This window comes from Rhipicephalus sanguineus, chromosome 2 (assembly GCF_013339695.2).
Source record: "Rhipicephalus sanguineus isolate Rsan-2018 chromosome 2, BIME_Rsan_1.4, whole genome shotgun sequence".
NCBI lineage: Eukaryota > Metazoa > Arthropoda > Arachnida > Ixodida > Ixodidae > Rhipicephalus > Rhipicephalus sanguineus.
This window is the reverse complement of record NC_051177.1, coordinates 229,930,768-229,947,381: the sequence shown is the minus strand read 5'-3', so window position 1 is coordinate 229,947,381 and position 16,614 is coordinate 229,930,768. Positions and strand designations below refer to the sequence as shown.

At 44.5% G+C, this 16,614-nt stretch overlaps 1 protein-coding gene and 1 long non-coding RNA gene across 2 annotated transcripts; one reads left to right on the top strand and one right to left on the bottom strand.

Moving 5' to 3' along the window:
* Positions 1-1,018: 1,018 nt before the first annotated feature.
* LOC125757324 (uncharacterized) lies at positions 1,019-4,816 on the bottom strand. Its single transcript, XR_007415244.1, has 3 exons — positions 4,779-4,816; positions 2,672-2,736; positions 1,019-1,187 (listed from the first exon to the last, which is right to left on the bottom strand). It is a non-coding gene; the product is annotated as an uncharacterized LOC125757324 (long non-coding RNA).
* Positions 4,817-9,291: 4,475 nt separating this feature from the next.
* On the top strand, positions 9,292-11,559 carry LOC119382281 (uncharacterized). Its single transcript, XM_037649984.2, has 2 exons — positions 9,292-9,357; positions 10,741-11,559. The coding sequence occupies exons 1-2, from the start codon at positions 9,292-9,294 to the stop codon at positions 11,557-11,559; spliced, it is 885 nt and encodes a 294-aa protein (XP_037505912.1).
* Positions 11,560-16,614: the final 5,055 nt, after the last annotated feature.

Genomic DNA, 16,614 nt, shown 5'->3' with positions numbered 1-16,614 from the left:
CCCAGTGAATTCGAGCGTGTACCAGTGTTCCCAGTGCGGTCCAGCGCCAAGAAACGTACTGGTATCACGCTGGGGGTACTGGAACGGCGCTGGTTTTTGCAATAGGGTCAAATTATAAAAGCAGTCAAAGTCACATGTAACTATCACCAAAGCAGCAGTTTCTAATCGGTACGAGTTTAAAGCAATACGTTATTTTTATATTTCACCAAAATAGTCAGCATGAAACATTTCAACAAAGAAACACCTAATGAGCGAGTTCTCCCGGCATAAATGAGGTCTAAGCTGATAAAATGGTAAATGTAATCAATCAGTCACGCATCAAAGTCGACAGAGAAGGTTAGTAATCAGTGCTCCATCGAAGAAGCTAGTATGCAACTAGCAACCCTTATGAAAATGTGAGACGAGTTCAAAAAGAAAGTCTAATGACTTCTGACATTTCAGTCATTTGACGCTCTAATGTGTCCCTTTATAATTTTGTAATGTATTTGAAATGCCATTCAAAAACATATCGGCCAATTATTCTGATGCGTATTAACATGTGATAGTCTGATGCGGATTAACATGTGATAGTCCGATGCGTATTAACATGTGATAGTCTAGTGAGCATGAAACGACCTTTGACATCAACACTAATTTGATTCTCTAATGTATTTCTTCAGAATTGTTTTAATGTACTCATAATGTCATTCAAAAACATACTGGCCACCGTCATTCTAATGTGTCCTTATGAGTGACTTTCTTGTGAGTATGAAACATCCTGTTTGCGATGACCCTCGGCCAAGCTTGTGCTTCGTGGCCAATGACATTCATAACATTCCTGAAACAGAACTATTACAGTGCATGATAAGATTTATGATATGTCCGGATGATAGTACCGAATCACATATTAGTTGTGCCTGACAATGTGTTTGATGGTTGATACGCATGCAGCCAAGCATCATACAAAAGTGCATGTATGCACCTTCTACAACACTTGTGCTGTACAAAGACATTTCTCAACAAAAGAAAATGGATAAAAACATTTATTGACTGGGAAACATGCAGAGGTTAAATGAAAGAAAAATATGGTGTACACCTGTCATATCTTCGTTTCGTTTAATCTGTCTACTTAACATTGATGACAGATTGCTTTTGATGCGCAGGGTCCTTGTAGGGAATCCATGTATGTGTATCCATGCATGTGTATCCTGCACGAAAGATCGCAGTAAATATATAAGAGTTGCAAAGAAAACTTTATCCAGCACATCGTGCACCTTAGAACACTTAGATGTACTGCCAAGGCCCCGTGCAGGTAGTTGACAAAAACACTTTTGTGAAATTAGAGTTAGTCAAAATTGCATCTTATATCGCATTTCCAATCGAAACTTTCAGCAAATCCTGTTAGAAAACAGGAAAACAACACAGAAGGTCAAGTCCAGCATCAAGTACACATTAATGGAGTTACGTCTAGGGTCTTGTTTCTTTGATCTTAGAATTCCCTCAAAAAAACATGGCTGATCCCTCTGTCATAGGAATCGGTATAACACGAAAGTGAAACGTATCTTCACAGAAGTAGTGCTTATTGTGTAGTGATATATGAGAGCTGTACAATGTCTATTCGTGTTTGGCAGCGATAGCACCGTTTGACGTGGATGCACCCATGTTGACAGCATGTCTCTATCGCGACGACTAACGCCAATGATCATGATTAAACCGTTGTGGTAGCTGACGGTGTGAACATATATTTGGACACAGAGAATCGTGAATCCCGCGTAAGGATGATATCAACAAGCTTGTAATCAACACTGGTACCCGGTATGCACTTCTTCAAAGCGTCGTCAATTAAGGAGAAAAACGGCAGGGTGTGTGCTTTCTAGTAATGGGTAGCCGACGCCTGTGCTCATGCATATAACACACACTGCGCTTCAGCAACACGGGAGGTAGAGGTTCGTAGCCTGAGCCGCAAACGCGTGCGTCCCGTTGGTTTCTGTCTCGCAGGCGCTGCTCTCGCTCCACCAAGGCACGACATTCGGCCGTCGAAATCGCGTCCTTTCTCCAACGCGTATTGCAGCAGTTTTGTTAGTCGGTGCTCTCGCAATTGAAGTAGTCGGCGGCGGAGAAATCCCGTTGGTGCACGTGGAAGCTGCATTACTCCGATGAGCCGACGCACGCTAACTCGAAGCCAAAGGCGAAGAACGTAACTGCGTCAATGGTGCTTCGGCGACGTCAGCGCGGCCAGTCTACCTCTCTGGTATCGAGACGCTTTAACCATGACCTCCGATATCGCGTGCAATCTCGGAGTAAGCGCTAGTAAGTGTCGATCGTGAAGTATTACTTCTTTTCACATCTCACAGACGGCGGCACCGCCTCGCTCCGCCAGCTCCGCCCGCCGCGAAAGAGAATGGGTGAAAGATATAAGGCGCGTTCGCGCCGTGTCTCGCATCTCCCGAGTTAGGTTAGTCGGTAGGGCGTCGGGCGCTTGACGTCGCGGCCGCAACGTTGTGGGTTCGATTCCCAGCGGGGTATTTTTTTCTTTCTCACCCGTTGGCGTCCATTTTATCAACGTCATATCCGTGACGGATGTACTTGGTGGACCCCGGCATAAAACACTTTCGTGTTAAAAAGGTGCAATAGGTTCATGAGCAGGCGCAACATGTCCAAGCTTTTTGTAAAGATTGAAACAAATGCCTACCATAAAATATAAACTCGACCAGGCTCACAGGTAGAACGCTCCCATCTTCTTCTGCAAGCTGTCGTCTGCTTCAGTTCCACGAACAGGTGAGATCACCGGGTACATATGTAAAGGATACCAGAAAACATTCATGAGTTGGCGCACCACACAGACCTTACAGCTCACACACAATACATACAATGTATTCAGGCAAGTCTATGTTTATATACCAGCAAGGGCCTTGAATGATGGACTCGGATTGCGCAATAAGAACAGGTATAACCTGAGCAACGGCTCATGGCAGACAACTGTAATGGTGCCATTGCAAGCCGAACTTTCAGAAAGTTATGTACTTAGTAAACACTATGTGGTTGGAGAACGCAGATTACCATATAGGTCATTTAAATGACGAAAATTACATCAGCTCTGCTACACAATATAAAATGCATAAATTGATAAAATAAGAGTATGTGTGGCCTATGTGCACACTCCATAATGCCGAGCTTTACATATTGTATTATATGATGAATTTGAGCCGTTTAGGAAAGTAATTCTAGTCGTGTTAAAGCCAATCAATGCCTGGAATATCGGTTTGAATTTGTAGTGCTGCAAGCCATAAAAAAAACCGTTAACCACTTTTGTCAGCCTTCTCTAAACTTCTGCACACATAGTTACATATGAGAATTTAGATTTGTTCCCCTAATAATTACTTCATAAAATTAAAGTAGCACTCTCACAATGAATGCTACGTCTTAGTCGCACAACCTGCAAATTAGAGCGCTTTTTCAGTTTCATGCTCCCTTAAGAAAAGCTCACAAAAGAAACATGAACTTTAGATAAGCACATAATTGAGGTGTGCTGTTGCCACCTCAGCACAGTGGATAAAAAGCTCTAGGAACAGTGCTGCTTAACCATTACAACAACTTCTGTTAATATAAACCAGTATGCTTCAGGAAACAATATAACGACGGGAAAAATATTTCACATCATTTTTCTCAAACACAAATATTGCAACAAAAGGCACCTTGCCAAACGCAACTAACTGGCATATTTGTCTAGAATTGATAATTATATACATCTTGTGCTACTTCAAATTAATGTACACATGGTGTTAGTACCAGAATATAACGTAATTCACTGACTTGTATTATCTTCAAGTGGGTTCACCCAACGCAAGTTCGTTTCTCGTAGCAACGACCTTGCACAGTCAGATTAAAATCCTAACCATAGTGCAACTAACTTCTAACAAAAACAAGCGCGGAGCAGTAGTCGCGGAGAAAGCCACAAACACACGCCACTGCAGAGCACCGCGCGCGCATGTGCAGCCGCAGCGTGTTTTGATATCTTCCTCCCCGCGTACTACATGCCAATTATTACTGAGTTTCCTGAAGAGTTACTTCATTTGTACCTGCATCATGAGAAGGCTAGGCGATGAAAGTTATGTTTAAAGCAGTTTTATTTCCGAAGTGATAAGCCATCGTACAAGTAGCTTCAGGCGATGATCTCGTGCAGTATACAGCTGTAGTCGATATCAATAACTTTCGACGACGCTAAGAAGTTTACTTACGGAATCACAACTGGGCTACAAAAAATCTTGCAAATGATTCTTATTTCGGTTTACGATCGCTTCTGAGCGGCGGAATCCAAGAACGGGCCACTTTCTCTCCTCGGTCGCGGCCGCGTCCCGTCTACGAGAAAGGGCCATGCTGGCCATGCTCTCAAGCACTGCAGTCCTCCCCTCCTTCCTCACCTCCCCCACTCCGGTCCCCTGCGCCCAAAAGGACAACGCGAGTGTGACCCTCCCTGCGACACACATCGCGCAGGCGTCCCCAAGGTCATCCAGCTCCCGGAGAGAAGCGGCAGCGGCGCTTTTGTATGCCCCCTCTACCCTCGCACTCCAGCAAGCGGGAAGCGGGCGGGCCGAGCGACAGGCATTCTTGGAATAATCGAACAGCCAAGGACGAAGAGCGCCATTACACGAAACGCTTGCGTTACAGAAGCGGAGTATCGCGCAAAGCAACGCACCTTCATCCACCCGTTGCAGTTGTAGGTAGTGAACACAGATGGTGAATGCTTCATACAACCGTATAAAGTGCACAGAAAGCATTGAGCATAGCGTAAAACATACCTGTCTATCATCCTTCCTCTGGCCATCATCCCCGCAGAGTGCACACACCGCCCAGACGATCACACTAGGTTCCTGCGTAAAAGACGTCATGTAATGAAGTAACCTAGCTGTGTAATTCAGAAATATTCTAGAACTTACCAAAATCAGGCATCCACTGCGCACTCTTCAGCTTTACAGTCCACAATGTACCGTACACTCGGCGACAGTCTTGTCAAAAGGCTGCTGTACGTCCGCACTCGCCGTCAGTCACGAGACTAGGACCTAGATCGTCTTGGAAGGTACACTTGATATTGAATCACGTAACCAACGTGCATAATCGATAAACGTGGTAACGGAGCATTGTAGAACACAGCATGGCACACACACAAACCGCGCGCACCCGTCAAACAACTAAAGCGCCCCCAAGGACAACTTTTCTTGGCAATGAAGGGAAGGCTACGGGGGCGGAGCTACTGCACATGTACTGCTCCGCGAAATAGTCCGGTTCAGCGCGCGTTTCGAATTTAGTTTTGGTTTGTGAACCTTCCGTACCTCATGTGACGGCCATTTCATTGTTCGAGCGGCCGTCTCAGGCTTTTGCTAGCGAAATTCGTCAGAAGCTCCCTCGGCGAGTCGTCGGGAAAGCTGGAGGGTTGCGAGCGCTCACTTGAAGACGAAGGCGCTATTTTGACTGTGAGGTGCACGTAAAAGGTGCGACGTTTTCACAAGTGCAAAAACGCGAAATGACGCTGCTTAAATCAGAACAAATATAAATATCTCCTTGGTGCGTGCTGACCCTCTCTTCAAACAGCGCTCCGTAGAAAATAAAGCACTGTTGTTTTTATTTGTCACTGTACATACAAAAAAGTGTATTTATGGCTTTTTTTACACCCGTGTGTGCATGTTGGGAATGTGTTATGACTGTTCGATTTTGTTATACAACTATACATTTTGTTTTGGGGAAATGAAAGTTAGAAATGGGCAGTTTTCAAACTCGCATCCCAGACGGTGGTCATCTCTGAGTCCTTACTCAAAAGAAACGCTTTTTTGTTTCAAGTTACTGCCCTCTCCCGTGGATAGAAAGAGGTAGGGATTATGATGGGAGGAGGAAATGGGTAGGGTGTGATAAGCGACACCCAACGTTGCACACAGAGGAGGTGAATGGGACAAGGAAGGAGTGAAGGGAGAGAGGAGTTGACGCCGTGGAGAGCGGGAGAGTCGCGTGGAGACGACATTACGATGGGGGCGGGGCGGGAGAAGGATGTACGCGACGTTGGGCCAAATCGAACTTTGCTTGTCGGCTGCTTCTGACCAGCGTTGCAACAGCGAGGAGAGATAGAGACAGTATTTTAAGGTTGGGAAAAACGCTTGTCCGCGTATCTTTGCAACCAACAACATTCTGTTTTGGACATATATGTAAGTGCACCATGCATAGGAACAGTCCCTAATTTTTATCACAACAACAACGAACTTTTTTTTCTGTACGTCACCCATTGTCCACAGTTCCAATTCTTCTCCGCCACCCAAAATCCTTCGCGACGCCGTGCGGGTAATCCCCACTCTCCTCCGTTAACTTCTACTGGAAAAATGGGCAACACGGGCCCCTGAGCGAGTGTTCGCAGTGTCACTTGATCATATCTGTTCATATTTGCATATGTGATCGACTCATGCCTTTTAAAAATAAGGAAATGCTTACTTCTATATATGCGGCAGGTAATATAATGAACCTTGCTGGGGTCGTCAGCAATTTTTCGATCGCCGGTGCATGGGCGATATAAGTAAAATATTTACGCATTCTACTGAAACACGATATTTGTGTACATTGCAACACAAATTGTTTATTGCTTGTAGTTTCTGAAAGACGAACTTGTCTATTGTGATAAACTGATTTTACGGTGGCGATTAAGGCTTTTTAACTTCTTTGTTGTGATGCGCGTTTTGACATTAGGAACGGCAACTGAAAGTCTGAACACTTCAGTCACCAGAAATTAAAGTGCACATGGTCGTTTGACTCTCCGATGTACACTTAATGTTAAACGACATTAGGCTTTGCATGTCTAATGTCTGTCTAGTGACTCATTAGGAGCGCACCTAGTCGACACTAGACACTCAAGACTCATTTTCATAAGGGAAGCAGGCTGCGTACTGGCATGCTAGGCTTTTTGTGGTTTCGTTTAGGCTCGCTGGATGGTCACACGCTCTAAGTTCATTGTTTTTAGTTTCCCAACGCCATTTAAAAGCAGTTACTCACAAACATTACACTTTGGAGCAGCATGGGGCAGCATTTCTCTTTTGGAACAGTTTGGAGCAATTAGAGCAGCCCTTCTATCCCCGACTGTCCCTTGCGCTGCACTAAGCATATCTCACCTTGTAAATAAATCCATTCCATCGTTACGATATAATTAACAGAAACAACCAAAAAGTAATCGCAATTACTAAACTAGAATCGCTAAAAACGCTTCGTTATACACAATATTAATGAGCACTGACAGACAATAATGCCAAGGAAGTATATACAGGGGATGTTATTAGTAGTAAATGTAAGGTAAATGTGAAGAAAGAAAAGTGGACGAAACGATAACTTGCCGCGGGCAGGGAACGAACCTGCCACCTTCGAATAACGCGCTCGATGCTCTACCAACTGAGCTACCGCGGCGGCCATCCCCGTCCACTTTAAAGGGTATATATCTACATTAAACGTGGGAGCGTCAGTCAGCGCCGCCAGTAGCCATGACGGCAAGTGTGGAACACTTTTTCTGCCTGTTAGCACGTGAACTTATTACGAGCTGGCAACTGACCAATAATCCCTCACACACCACCTGAAAGCATCAAGTCTGCCAGAACGAGACCCTCGCTATGAATGAAGCAAAGAAGTGTTAATTTTAAGGGCTCGTTTTTCTTTGTTATACACAACATTAATGAGCACTAACAGACAATAATGCCAAGAAAGTATATATAGGGGATGTTATTAGAAGTAAATTGAAGGTAAATGTGGAGAAAGAAAAGGGGATGAAAAGATAACTTGCCGCGGGCAGGGACCGAAACCTGCGACCTTCGAATAACGCGTTCGCGTTATTCGAAGGTCGCATCGTTCAGAGGCCGCCTCTATGACAGACGTTACAGACGGAAGCTTGTATCGGCACCAACGCAAGGATGCCTGTCTTGGCCCTATGGACATAACCTTGACGATAAACTCGGATGGGAGTCCTGTGTTCAACTCTTCGAAGTTCTCGATATGGCCCGTCCAGACTATAATTAATGAGTTGCCGCCAGGATTGCGGTCAAAAAATGCCACGTTTGCAACGCTGTGGTACGGACAGAGTCATCCAGATATGACATTGGTGTTAGAGGCATTTGCCAAGCAAATGGACTGGCTCGTCCATAGTGGGATTGAGTGGACATGTGATGGAGAGACCTTTCACTCAAAAGTTAGTCACTCTTCTTTTTGTAATCTCCTTCTAGAAAACGTAAAAGCACGTTATCACCCTTCAGAATATTCCATAACCGAAAACTGAAAAAAAAATATTTTTTAACAGTGTAAAGAAGTCAAAATAGAAACTCGTTGTGACAATTGCTTTTTTTCTTCTTGAAAATGCCATTCTTATATTCTAATTTGACTGCTATATAACACGTCGAAAACTCACCAACATGCAAAATATTTCTAACTTTTAAGGAGAGTTGCCTAATTTACCCGTGTTTCCATTCTTAAATTGCACTATAACAAATAATGGTACTGCTTTTAAAGGATCAATTGTCAACACATAGGCGTTTTGAGTCGAGTGTAATACCACTGTCACACAGCCACTTGAATTCGCAATTGCGTCCGGTTCAGATTGACATTCTGGAGCGCAATTGGCCCCATTCCGCAACTTGCACAAAGCAGGCAATCTGGACCGAGAAATTTTATCCCGTCCAGGCTCAATTGTGATCGAAGGTGCACCGTTTGACAACCAATGTAACACTGACCCATTTTTACATAAAGACTTTATTTTCTTTTTTTTACTGTACAGGTCTATTGTTTCACTGCTGTGGCTGACGCTCCAGCCAGGGCTCTGATGCAGAACACAGTCCAGTATAATGGATACTTTTGGTGTGGCTGGTGTTTGCACCCTGGCAAGCGCATTGAAGGTAAGAAAACTCACTTGTATAAAAAAATATCTGGCTGACTACATTTTAATCTGTGCACAGATGAGCCGAGTTCACCATCACACTTTTGCCACTGCAATTTGGACACTGCATTCTTTTTGCAAAGTAATTGCTCCACAGTAACGGCCAATGTGCATTCATGACATGCCAGCCTTCTTGTTTTACTTGTACGAACTTTTTGAAAACTTACTTCACATCTGCATGCATTATTGCAGCGGTTGGGAGTTCCTCACATATGCAGGAATACTAATACCAGTTAAAATATCTACTATTCAATGCAGCAAAGGTTTTTTGCCAACCCTCTTCAGTTTTGTGCTTAATTTGTTTCTGTCATATTTATTTGGCAGGAACAGTGAAGTACCCCGTAAGCGCTGATGCTCCGCCCGACATGGCTAAAGAAAGGATGACTCAAGACATGGATGAAACGAAGAGAACTGGAGTGAATGTTCGGGGAGTGAGGGGGCCGTCCCCATTAATTAATTTGGTCGGGTTTGACATTGTGTGGCACTTCACACCCGATTACATGCATGATGTTTTGCTCGGCGTGACACGCCAGTTCATGGAGTTGTGGTTGTGTTGATGGAATGTTGCCTGGCAAGTACCAGAAACACAGGTTGAAAGCGCAAAAAAAGACGAAGACAGAGAAGAGGCTTGACACACACGAGCGCTGACTTACAACAGCATTTTATTCGGAACCAAGCAACCACATATATAGCTCAAAGCCGTGACACATCACGTGTGCGCTGTCGGCACAAAATTCATCTCCCGACGCAAGAAACATAACTCTTTCCTAGAAAGAGCAATAGACGGTTGTGATACACATGCGTCACCTAATCTATCAATTAACTCCGCCTCAATGATCTCGCGGGTTAGCCGATTTCTATTTCTGCTCACAACTGAACACTCGTCGTAAGACGGGTCACACGTGGTCATAACAGTGCAAGATCTACAGTGCGCATCTAAAAACCCCCCTCTCATCTCGGATACGTTGTAACGATGCTCCCGGAGCCTATCATTAAGGCATCGTCCACTTTGGCCAACATAGTAGCTACCACAAGTCAAAGGCAGTTTATAAACTGTGCCTTTTGCGCAGTCAACGAAAGAAGTTTTATGCTTCTTATCACACTCGCTATTCTTGGGGGCACACACGCTAGTCAATCTGCACAAAGATCGCAGTTTATCTGGCGCAGAAAAAACAACTCTAACGCTTGCACGTTCACCGATACGTTTTAGACGGTGTGAAAAACCGTGAATGTACGGAATAACTGCTACTTTACTTTTGGAAGGCGGAGAAATGGTTCTTTTCGGTGCCATATGGTTCAGAAGGCCTTCGGCAACGCTAACGAGTACATGCGAGGGATACCCCGCATCCCTGAGGCGAAGAACCTGCTCATAGAAACTGTCACTCATGAGCTCGGGGGAAGACCTACGCAAAGCATTGGACAGACATAACTTCGCAATACCCCTTTTTACCAGCTTTGAGTGTGCCGAGGCATACGGGAGCAACGGTTTGTTCGCGCGCGGCTCAAATTTCCAGTAAACACGTTGGTCGCATAATAAAAGATTGATGTCAAGAAAGCGTAAGCTTCTGTTAGAAGGTAACTCATGAGTTAAAACTAGGGGTGATAATCCATGACGAAAAAAGGTAAGTGCGCTAGTTGCTAGCGTCTCGAAACCGCCAGAATTGCAATCAAGAAAAATTAAAAAAATCATCCACATACCGGAACGTTCTTGTGATGCTAAAGTCATGAAGGCGACCACTAAGGTTTCTGTCCAGTTCAGCTAAAAACAAATCGCTGTGTCATGCCAAACCAACAAGCCCAAACAGCTACCCTAGTACCAGAAACACTTCAGCTTGCTGGTAAAAACAGTGTACCTCCTACTTGGAGATACTGTCTCAGCCAAAGACATCAGTGATAGCACAGAGTGTCTTGTGCAATTTGTCGTTCAAGTTCAATTCCTTTATTCCAAAAAGGAAATGACTTCGAATGTGCATTTATTGCTGCACCTTGCAAAAAGTGCTAAAATGCAAGGGCCACTTTGGGCATATTCTTGCTTTGTCTTTGAAGCAGGATTAGGCAAAATTGAGAAGCTGATTACTTCCGCAAAGGGAGTGCCTCATCAAGTAATGAGTAGAGTACTTATGGCCAGCAAAGTCTGTGCACTCAAGGCAGCTGCAAGTCAACAAATTAAGCATTTTTTGAGTTGTGATTTGCCCACCGAAGAGTCGCTGGCCCTTTTGGGAAAACCAATGGCTGTCAGTGTGTCTCTTTGTAGAATAATTGAGGCACAAGTCCCCCAGCAAATCGTAGGCCCTGTTGAGGAATATGACAGGGTTCGCATCTCTGGGCGCGTGTTCCACAGTGAACAATATCAAAGGCCTCAGAAAACTAACTGCACAGCTGTACCACTGGCAGAAAATACACATGATAAGATACAGCATATCGTGTCAGTGAGCTGCCATGAGAGAAAGAGAACTTACTTTGTATCTAAGCGCTATGTTAGTTCTCTCTGTTTTGGAACAACACACATTTCATGTGTTCAGAAGTGGGCAGCTGAGAAGGTCATAGAGGTTGACTGTAAGGCAACTCCATGCCTTTGGATTGAATGTGATGGAAGGCAGTTTTTTTGCAATCTTGCTAATCGTTTCCCATAAAAGAATTGAACTGAATTTTTCTTGACAGTTTGCTTTTTATAAAATAATTCTAAAGGTGCCTTGCTATACCTTTTCTCCACAAGTGTGAATGCACTAGAGTGCGAGTTTCATGTAACTGACCCATTACACATTTACCTACTGCCTTGCGCATGCCATGCCGGCATGTCGAACATTGCCGATTATTTTAGATTGTTCTGATTAAACTGTGCAGCCAACTCAAACAGTAGAGTTTATTCTGGAACTAAGGTGTCGACCAACGATAACGCTGGATTGTTGGATGCCACGTGTATAAATGCCGGGGCGCTTTACGGTTGATCAGATTATCGACGGCCGACGACTGATCGCCGCTGTCTGTGTAAAGGGCGTATTGCTTGTACTTTGACTTTTGATGGGCACAAGTTCGCCCATTGAAGAGTTTTCATTTTTATGAGCTTGTGTTCTGCAAACTTCACCATCGCAACCATGTCAAAATATTTTCCTCAGTTGTGGCCATGCCCGTAGCAGTGCACTTCACTTCTTTCTTGGGTGACTTACTGCAATGCTTCAAAGTTGAACCTTGACAAATGTGACAAAGGAACAGGGTCAGGGTGGATTCGGCACACTAACAACCACCACTCATGTAAGCTATAGAAGTAGATTTTGTCGCACTTAGTATTCAGCAGGGTTTCAACTAGCTACAAGTCCACATTTACAACTTAAGATGATCGTGTTCTTCACTTCGTGTGTATAAATTGTTGAACATTAACAAGAAGTGATTGTTACTTCCTCTGGTATCTTTGAATGTTACTAATGAAAGTTTCTGAAAACATTCCTTAGTACAACTTTTAAGACCATATGCAGGTCAGCAACATCGCACTGCAGTACTTTTTGACACTGATGTGATCAACTTGATGTATTCTCTGACTCTTAGATTTCCTGTGATCTTCCCTGAACACTGTTTACATTAGTGATCTGGATGTTTGTGTATAGAGCATGATATGAGAGAGACTACTTTGTTGCCAGGCTGTTTGCGAGATGCTGTTACCTCTTGTATATGCTGAGTATCTGTCATGGATCTATTTTTGTTTTTATGCTCCTGGCAGTTAAGAACATTACTTCAAAAACATGAAGTGATTTTGCTTTGCAAATTTATTTCAGCCCTATATTATTGTGGCTTTTACGAGGTCAACATAGAAAACTGAATGATTGTTGATAGAGTTGCTGCCTAGAAAATAAATATGTCACTCACCATAAATGTTAAATAAAATTCTCCTTAGAATTAACAAAGAATAAATTTGTAAAAGCGGCAACATTAACCCTTTGCGGTCCGTTGTCGGGCAGCGCCCGACAACGCAACACGGCCGTAGCGGTCCGCTGTCGGGCCCCGCCCGACAAGGGTGTTCATGGTTTAAATTTTGCTGTTTTCTCACCGCGAGTCGCGCGCATTTTTTGTATACATGAAGGGCCATCTCTTGAGGAATAAGTGAGCTTTGTTTGTTGAGGTTTTACTTTTTTGACACTAGGGTGCAGCACTATGATCAGCACGGGGCCTAGAGCGTACCCACTCGCGCGCGCGGTTCGCTGAGAAGCATGGCCACGTTTTCACCGCGTGCGTTTTACGGCGGTGCTTTTAGCGAAAGCGAGGATGACTTTAGTGAGGAAGAGAATTACGTGCCTCCACCAGACAGTGATGACAGTGATTCGACAGAAGTGAGTGACGAAGACGACGACGGCGGCGGTGGAAACCTGCAGTAATAACCCTGGCCTGCACACAGGGGAATGCTTTGAGCGGTATCATACGTTGCCCAAATATCACTAAAAGAGTTGCCTGCAGAATGCAGGAGCAAAAATAAATATCCTGTGCGTTTCTCTTCCACAGCTTGTGTTTTTATTCGCGGCGCCAGAAACTGGCGAAATAGTTTCGGACCGCTAGAGCCGGAAAGTGGGTAAAGGTTTTGGACCGCAAAGGGTTAAAACTAATGTACATGCTTTGAAAATGCATTGCAATTTTTGCACCTTCACTGTTTCACCTCAAGTATGCCACTGCAACATGGAACTTGAACGATAATAAACTTCTCAAGTGGAAGTTATTCAAGACCAGTGAGCCTGCTTTGTTAATAGCTTGTGCCACTCTGACATCAGTAAACAAAATGTTCTCACATCAGTATCATAGAAGTAAAAAAATACCATAGTTTGGGGTCCATTTCAAAGGGATTTGCACATTTTCCAGGCCAACCCAGTGACCAACTCTTGCACTGCTGTTCTCAATATTGTACTTAAGCCCTGACTCTTCTGCTTTGTATATTTTTATATGGGAAATTTAATCATATAACCCCTGTTCATGCTGAGTGGTGAAGGGTTCCAGCAATTTCAAACACGAGCACAAGAAAGGAAACGCACAGGACAACGCTGGACTTACAACTGAAGTTTATTAAAAAACGGTTTTCCCTAGGAAGCCACCACGCATGCGCAAAAAAGCAACATCATATCAACATACTATCTAGCACGCACCCCTACCCCCCTCTTTCTTTATCTTAACCGGAACTTAACACGTGTGCTACATGGAAATTATAGATTCTCAAGGTAATGAAATTCTTTATCAGTTATCAGCACCGAAGGTTCACTGACACATAATTCAGCGCCCAACTTCCCGGTGTGGAAAGCTTCGCATATTTCTCTTTCCAGTCTATTGCGTTCCCTCCCCACAATCGAGGCACTCTCAAAATAGGGTGTGCATCCACACCTCTTGCAATGCAAGGGCAAGTGCCCTCATGTGCCGGTTGGTAGCAAGTTGCGATGTTCCCGCATGCGGTCGTTGATGCAACGGCCCATCTGGCCCACGTAGGAGCGACCGCAGGAGAGAGGTATCTGATACACTACAGACGTCATGCATTTTGTGAAAACGGCAGAGTGTTTTTTCCCACACCCCCTGCTTGAGTCGCTGTTCCCTCCTGTGATACTATTGCACAGCCCGGACAGTTTTCTGGGCGCAGAAAACATCAGAGCAATGCCGTTTCTTGTGGCCACCGGTTTAATGTTGTGTGATAAGCCATGAAGGTATGGCATCACTTCAACCTTTTTCCTTTTCGAGGAATCCATGCCCTCGTCATGCTTCACTGACTTCTTCCTCGTCATCTTGCTGAACAAGGTTTCAGCGACGGTTGTTAGTAATGAATTCGGGTAGCCAGCTGACGTTAACCTGGCCTTTTGGGCATCAAAACTTTCTTGCATGGTGTGCGTGCAACTCTTGTTAAGAGCATTCGTGAAGCACAACGAAACAATGCCTCTTTTTATCAATTTGGCATGGGACGATTCGTACGGGAGAAGGGCTTTTGTTGACCTGGGACAGTAACTCCAGCACACATGCTCTCCACACTGAAACCGAATGTCCAAATCGAGAAACCTAATGGCATTCTCATGGCATAGTTCATAAGTGAACTTAAGGTCGCGGGAGGAATCTTCAAAACACATTAAAATACTCTTTGCAGCTACTTCTAGGCTGTCGTCTGTTTGAAGGCTTAGAAGCACTAAAAAATCATCGACATAGCGGAACACTCTCACGATTTGTTCGCAATGTAGCCTCTGATTTAGAATCCTGTCAAACTTGGATAAGAAAATTTGACACAAAATAGGAGCAACCTTAGACCGGATGCAGATACCCCTTCTCTGAATAAAGGCATCATTGTTAAAAGACACCACAGTATTTGACAGGTAAAACTTGAGGAGTTCCATAAAGAAATCAAGAGACAGAGCTCATGAATTCATAAAGGCTATTTGCCCTCGTTCTTCACTAAGTTCGCGTACAGTTGTAAACAAGTGCTCATGTGGGATTGAATAAAACAAGTCCTCAATATCTATGGACAGAGCGGCATTGGCACAGATCCCACTAGACTTAAAGCAGTCCACGACCTCCAGGGAGCTCTGTACGCCAAGTACGCCAAACGGATCCAAAGATTCAAGGCTTTTCAACGCACGCTGCAAGAATCCGCTGACCACTAGTTGCCAGGAACTTCCTTCTGTGACAATAGCCCGAAGCGGTACTTCGGGCTTGTGGGTCTTAGCCGCGAAGAACACTCGGAGCACATCTTCCTTACTTTGTCTGGTGGCTTTCTCTAGTCCCCCAAGTTGCAGGTTTTTGAGTAGTTTTAAAGCTTGAGCTTTAGCCTTTTTAGGCATCACATCCGCTGGTCGAAAGTTCTTCTCAATAGCAAGTCGTGCTTTCTCGTACAAAAAAGCATTTGGAAGCACGACAAACCCACCTTCTTTGTCGGACTGTACCAAGCTGCCTGGCGGTTGAAGTGCTGAACGACTGGTCTGAGGACATTATCACGTCTACCCTCGTTCCCGTGATACCGCAACAGACAATCCACTCCTTCTGAACGGGTGCGATCCTTTTCATCCACTGGGGATTTTTCCGCTATCCGGTGAACGGTCGCTAGAAGTTGAGGTCCTGTAACCCGCGGCACCAGACTGAATTTTGGGCCTTTGCTAAGAAGCCTATCAATTTCCGCTGGTAAGGCAGCCCCTTGCAAGTACGTAACACTCACGGTCTCGCGTTTTTCTTTACGTTTCTTCGGAAAATTCTTGCGAATGTCGTTCCAGTACACCTCAGTGACTGTGTCAGCCAGGCGTCTCAATCGCCGCAATTTTGCCGCACCAGCTAACTCGATTCCTGCGTGAAGACAAACAACCCGGAGCCAGTCATGCCAGTGTCTAACTTGCCTCCAGTGCTCTGACTTCAGAATTCGGCACACTCTCTTCCAGTGACCTGTCGACCAAACAGGAGACCAAACAAGCCTTTTACGTCTTCGGGCGGGAAACCATCCTTGATACATTTTGAAAAATATCAAGACTCATAAGTTGAGAATGCGATGGCGCTTACACATATGCTGGCGGGATCCGTAGAACAATAAACACGTAGAAAGCAGCCCAATGTAGAAGAAAAGCAGTTTAGGAGTGTGGTTTGCTGGGCCAGTTGGTACATGATGAGTGGTGAAGGGTTCCAGCAATTTCAAACACGAGCACAAGAAAGGAAACGCACAGGACAACGCTGGACTTACAACTGAAGTTTATTAA

Excerpts from the sequence above, each read along its gene's own strand:
- LOC119382281 (XM_037649984.2), top strand. The coding sequence starts at position 9,292 with ATGGCTAAAGAAAGGATGACTCAAGACATGGATGAAACGAAGAGAACT. Across the intron at positions 9,358-10,740 it reads CTGGAGTGAATGTTCGGGGA|TACCAGAAACACTTCAGCTT; the intron begins GTGAGGGGGCCG and ends CAGCTACCCTAG.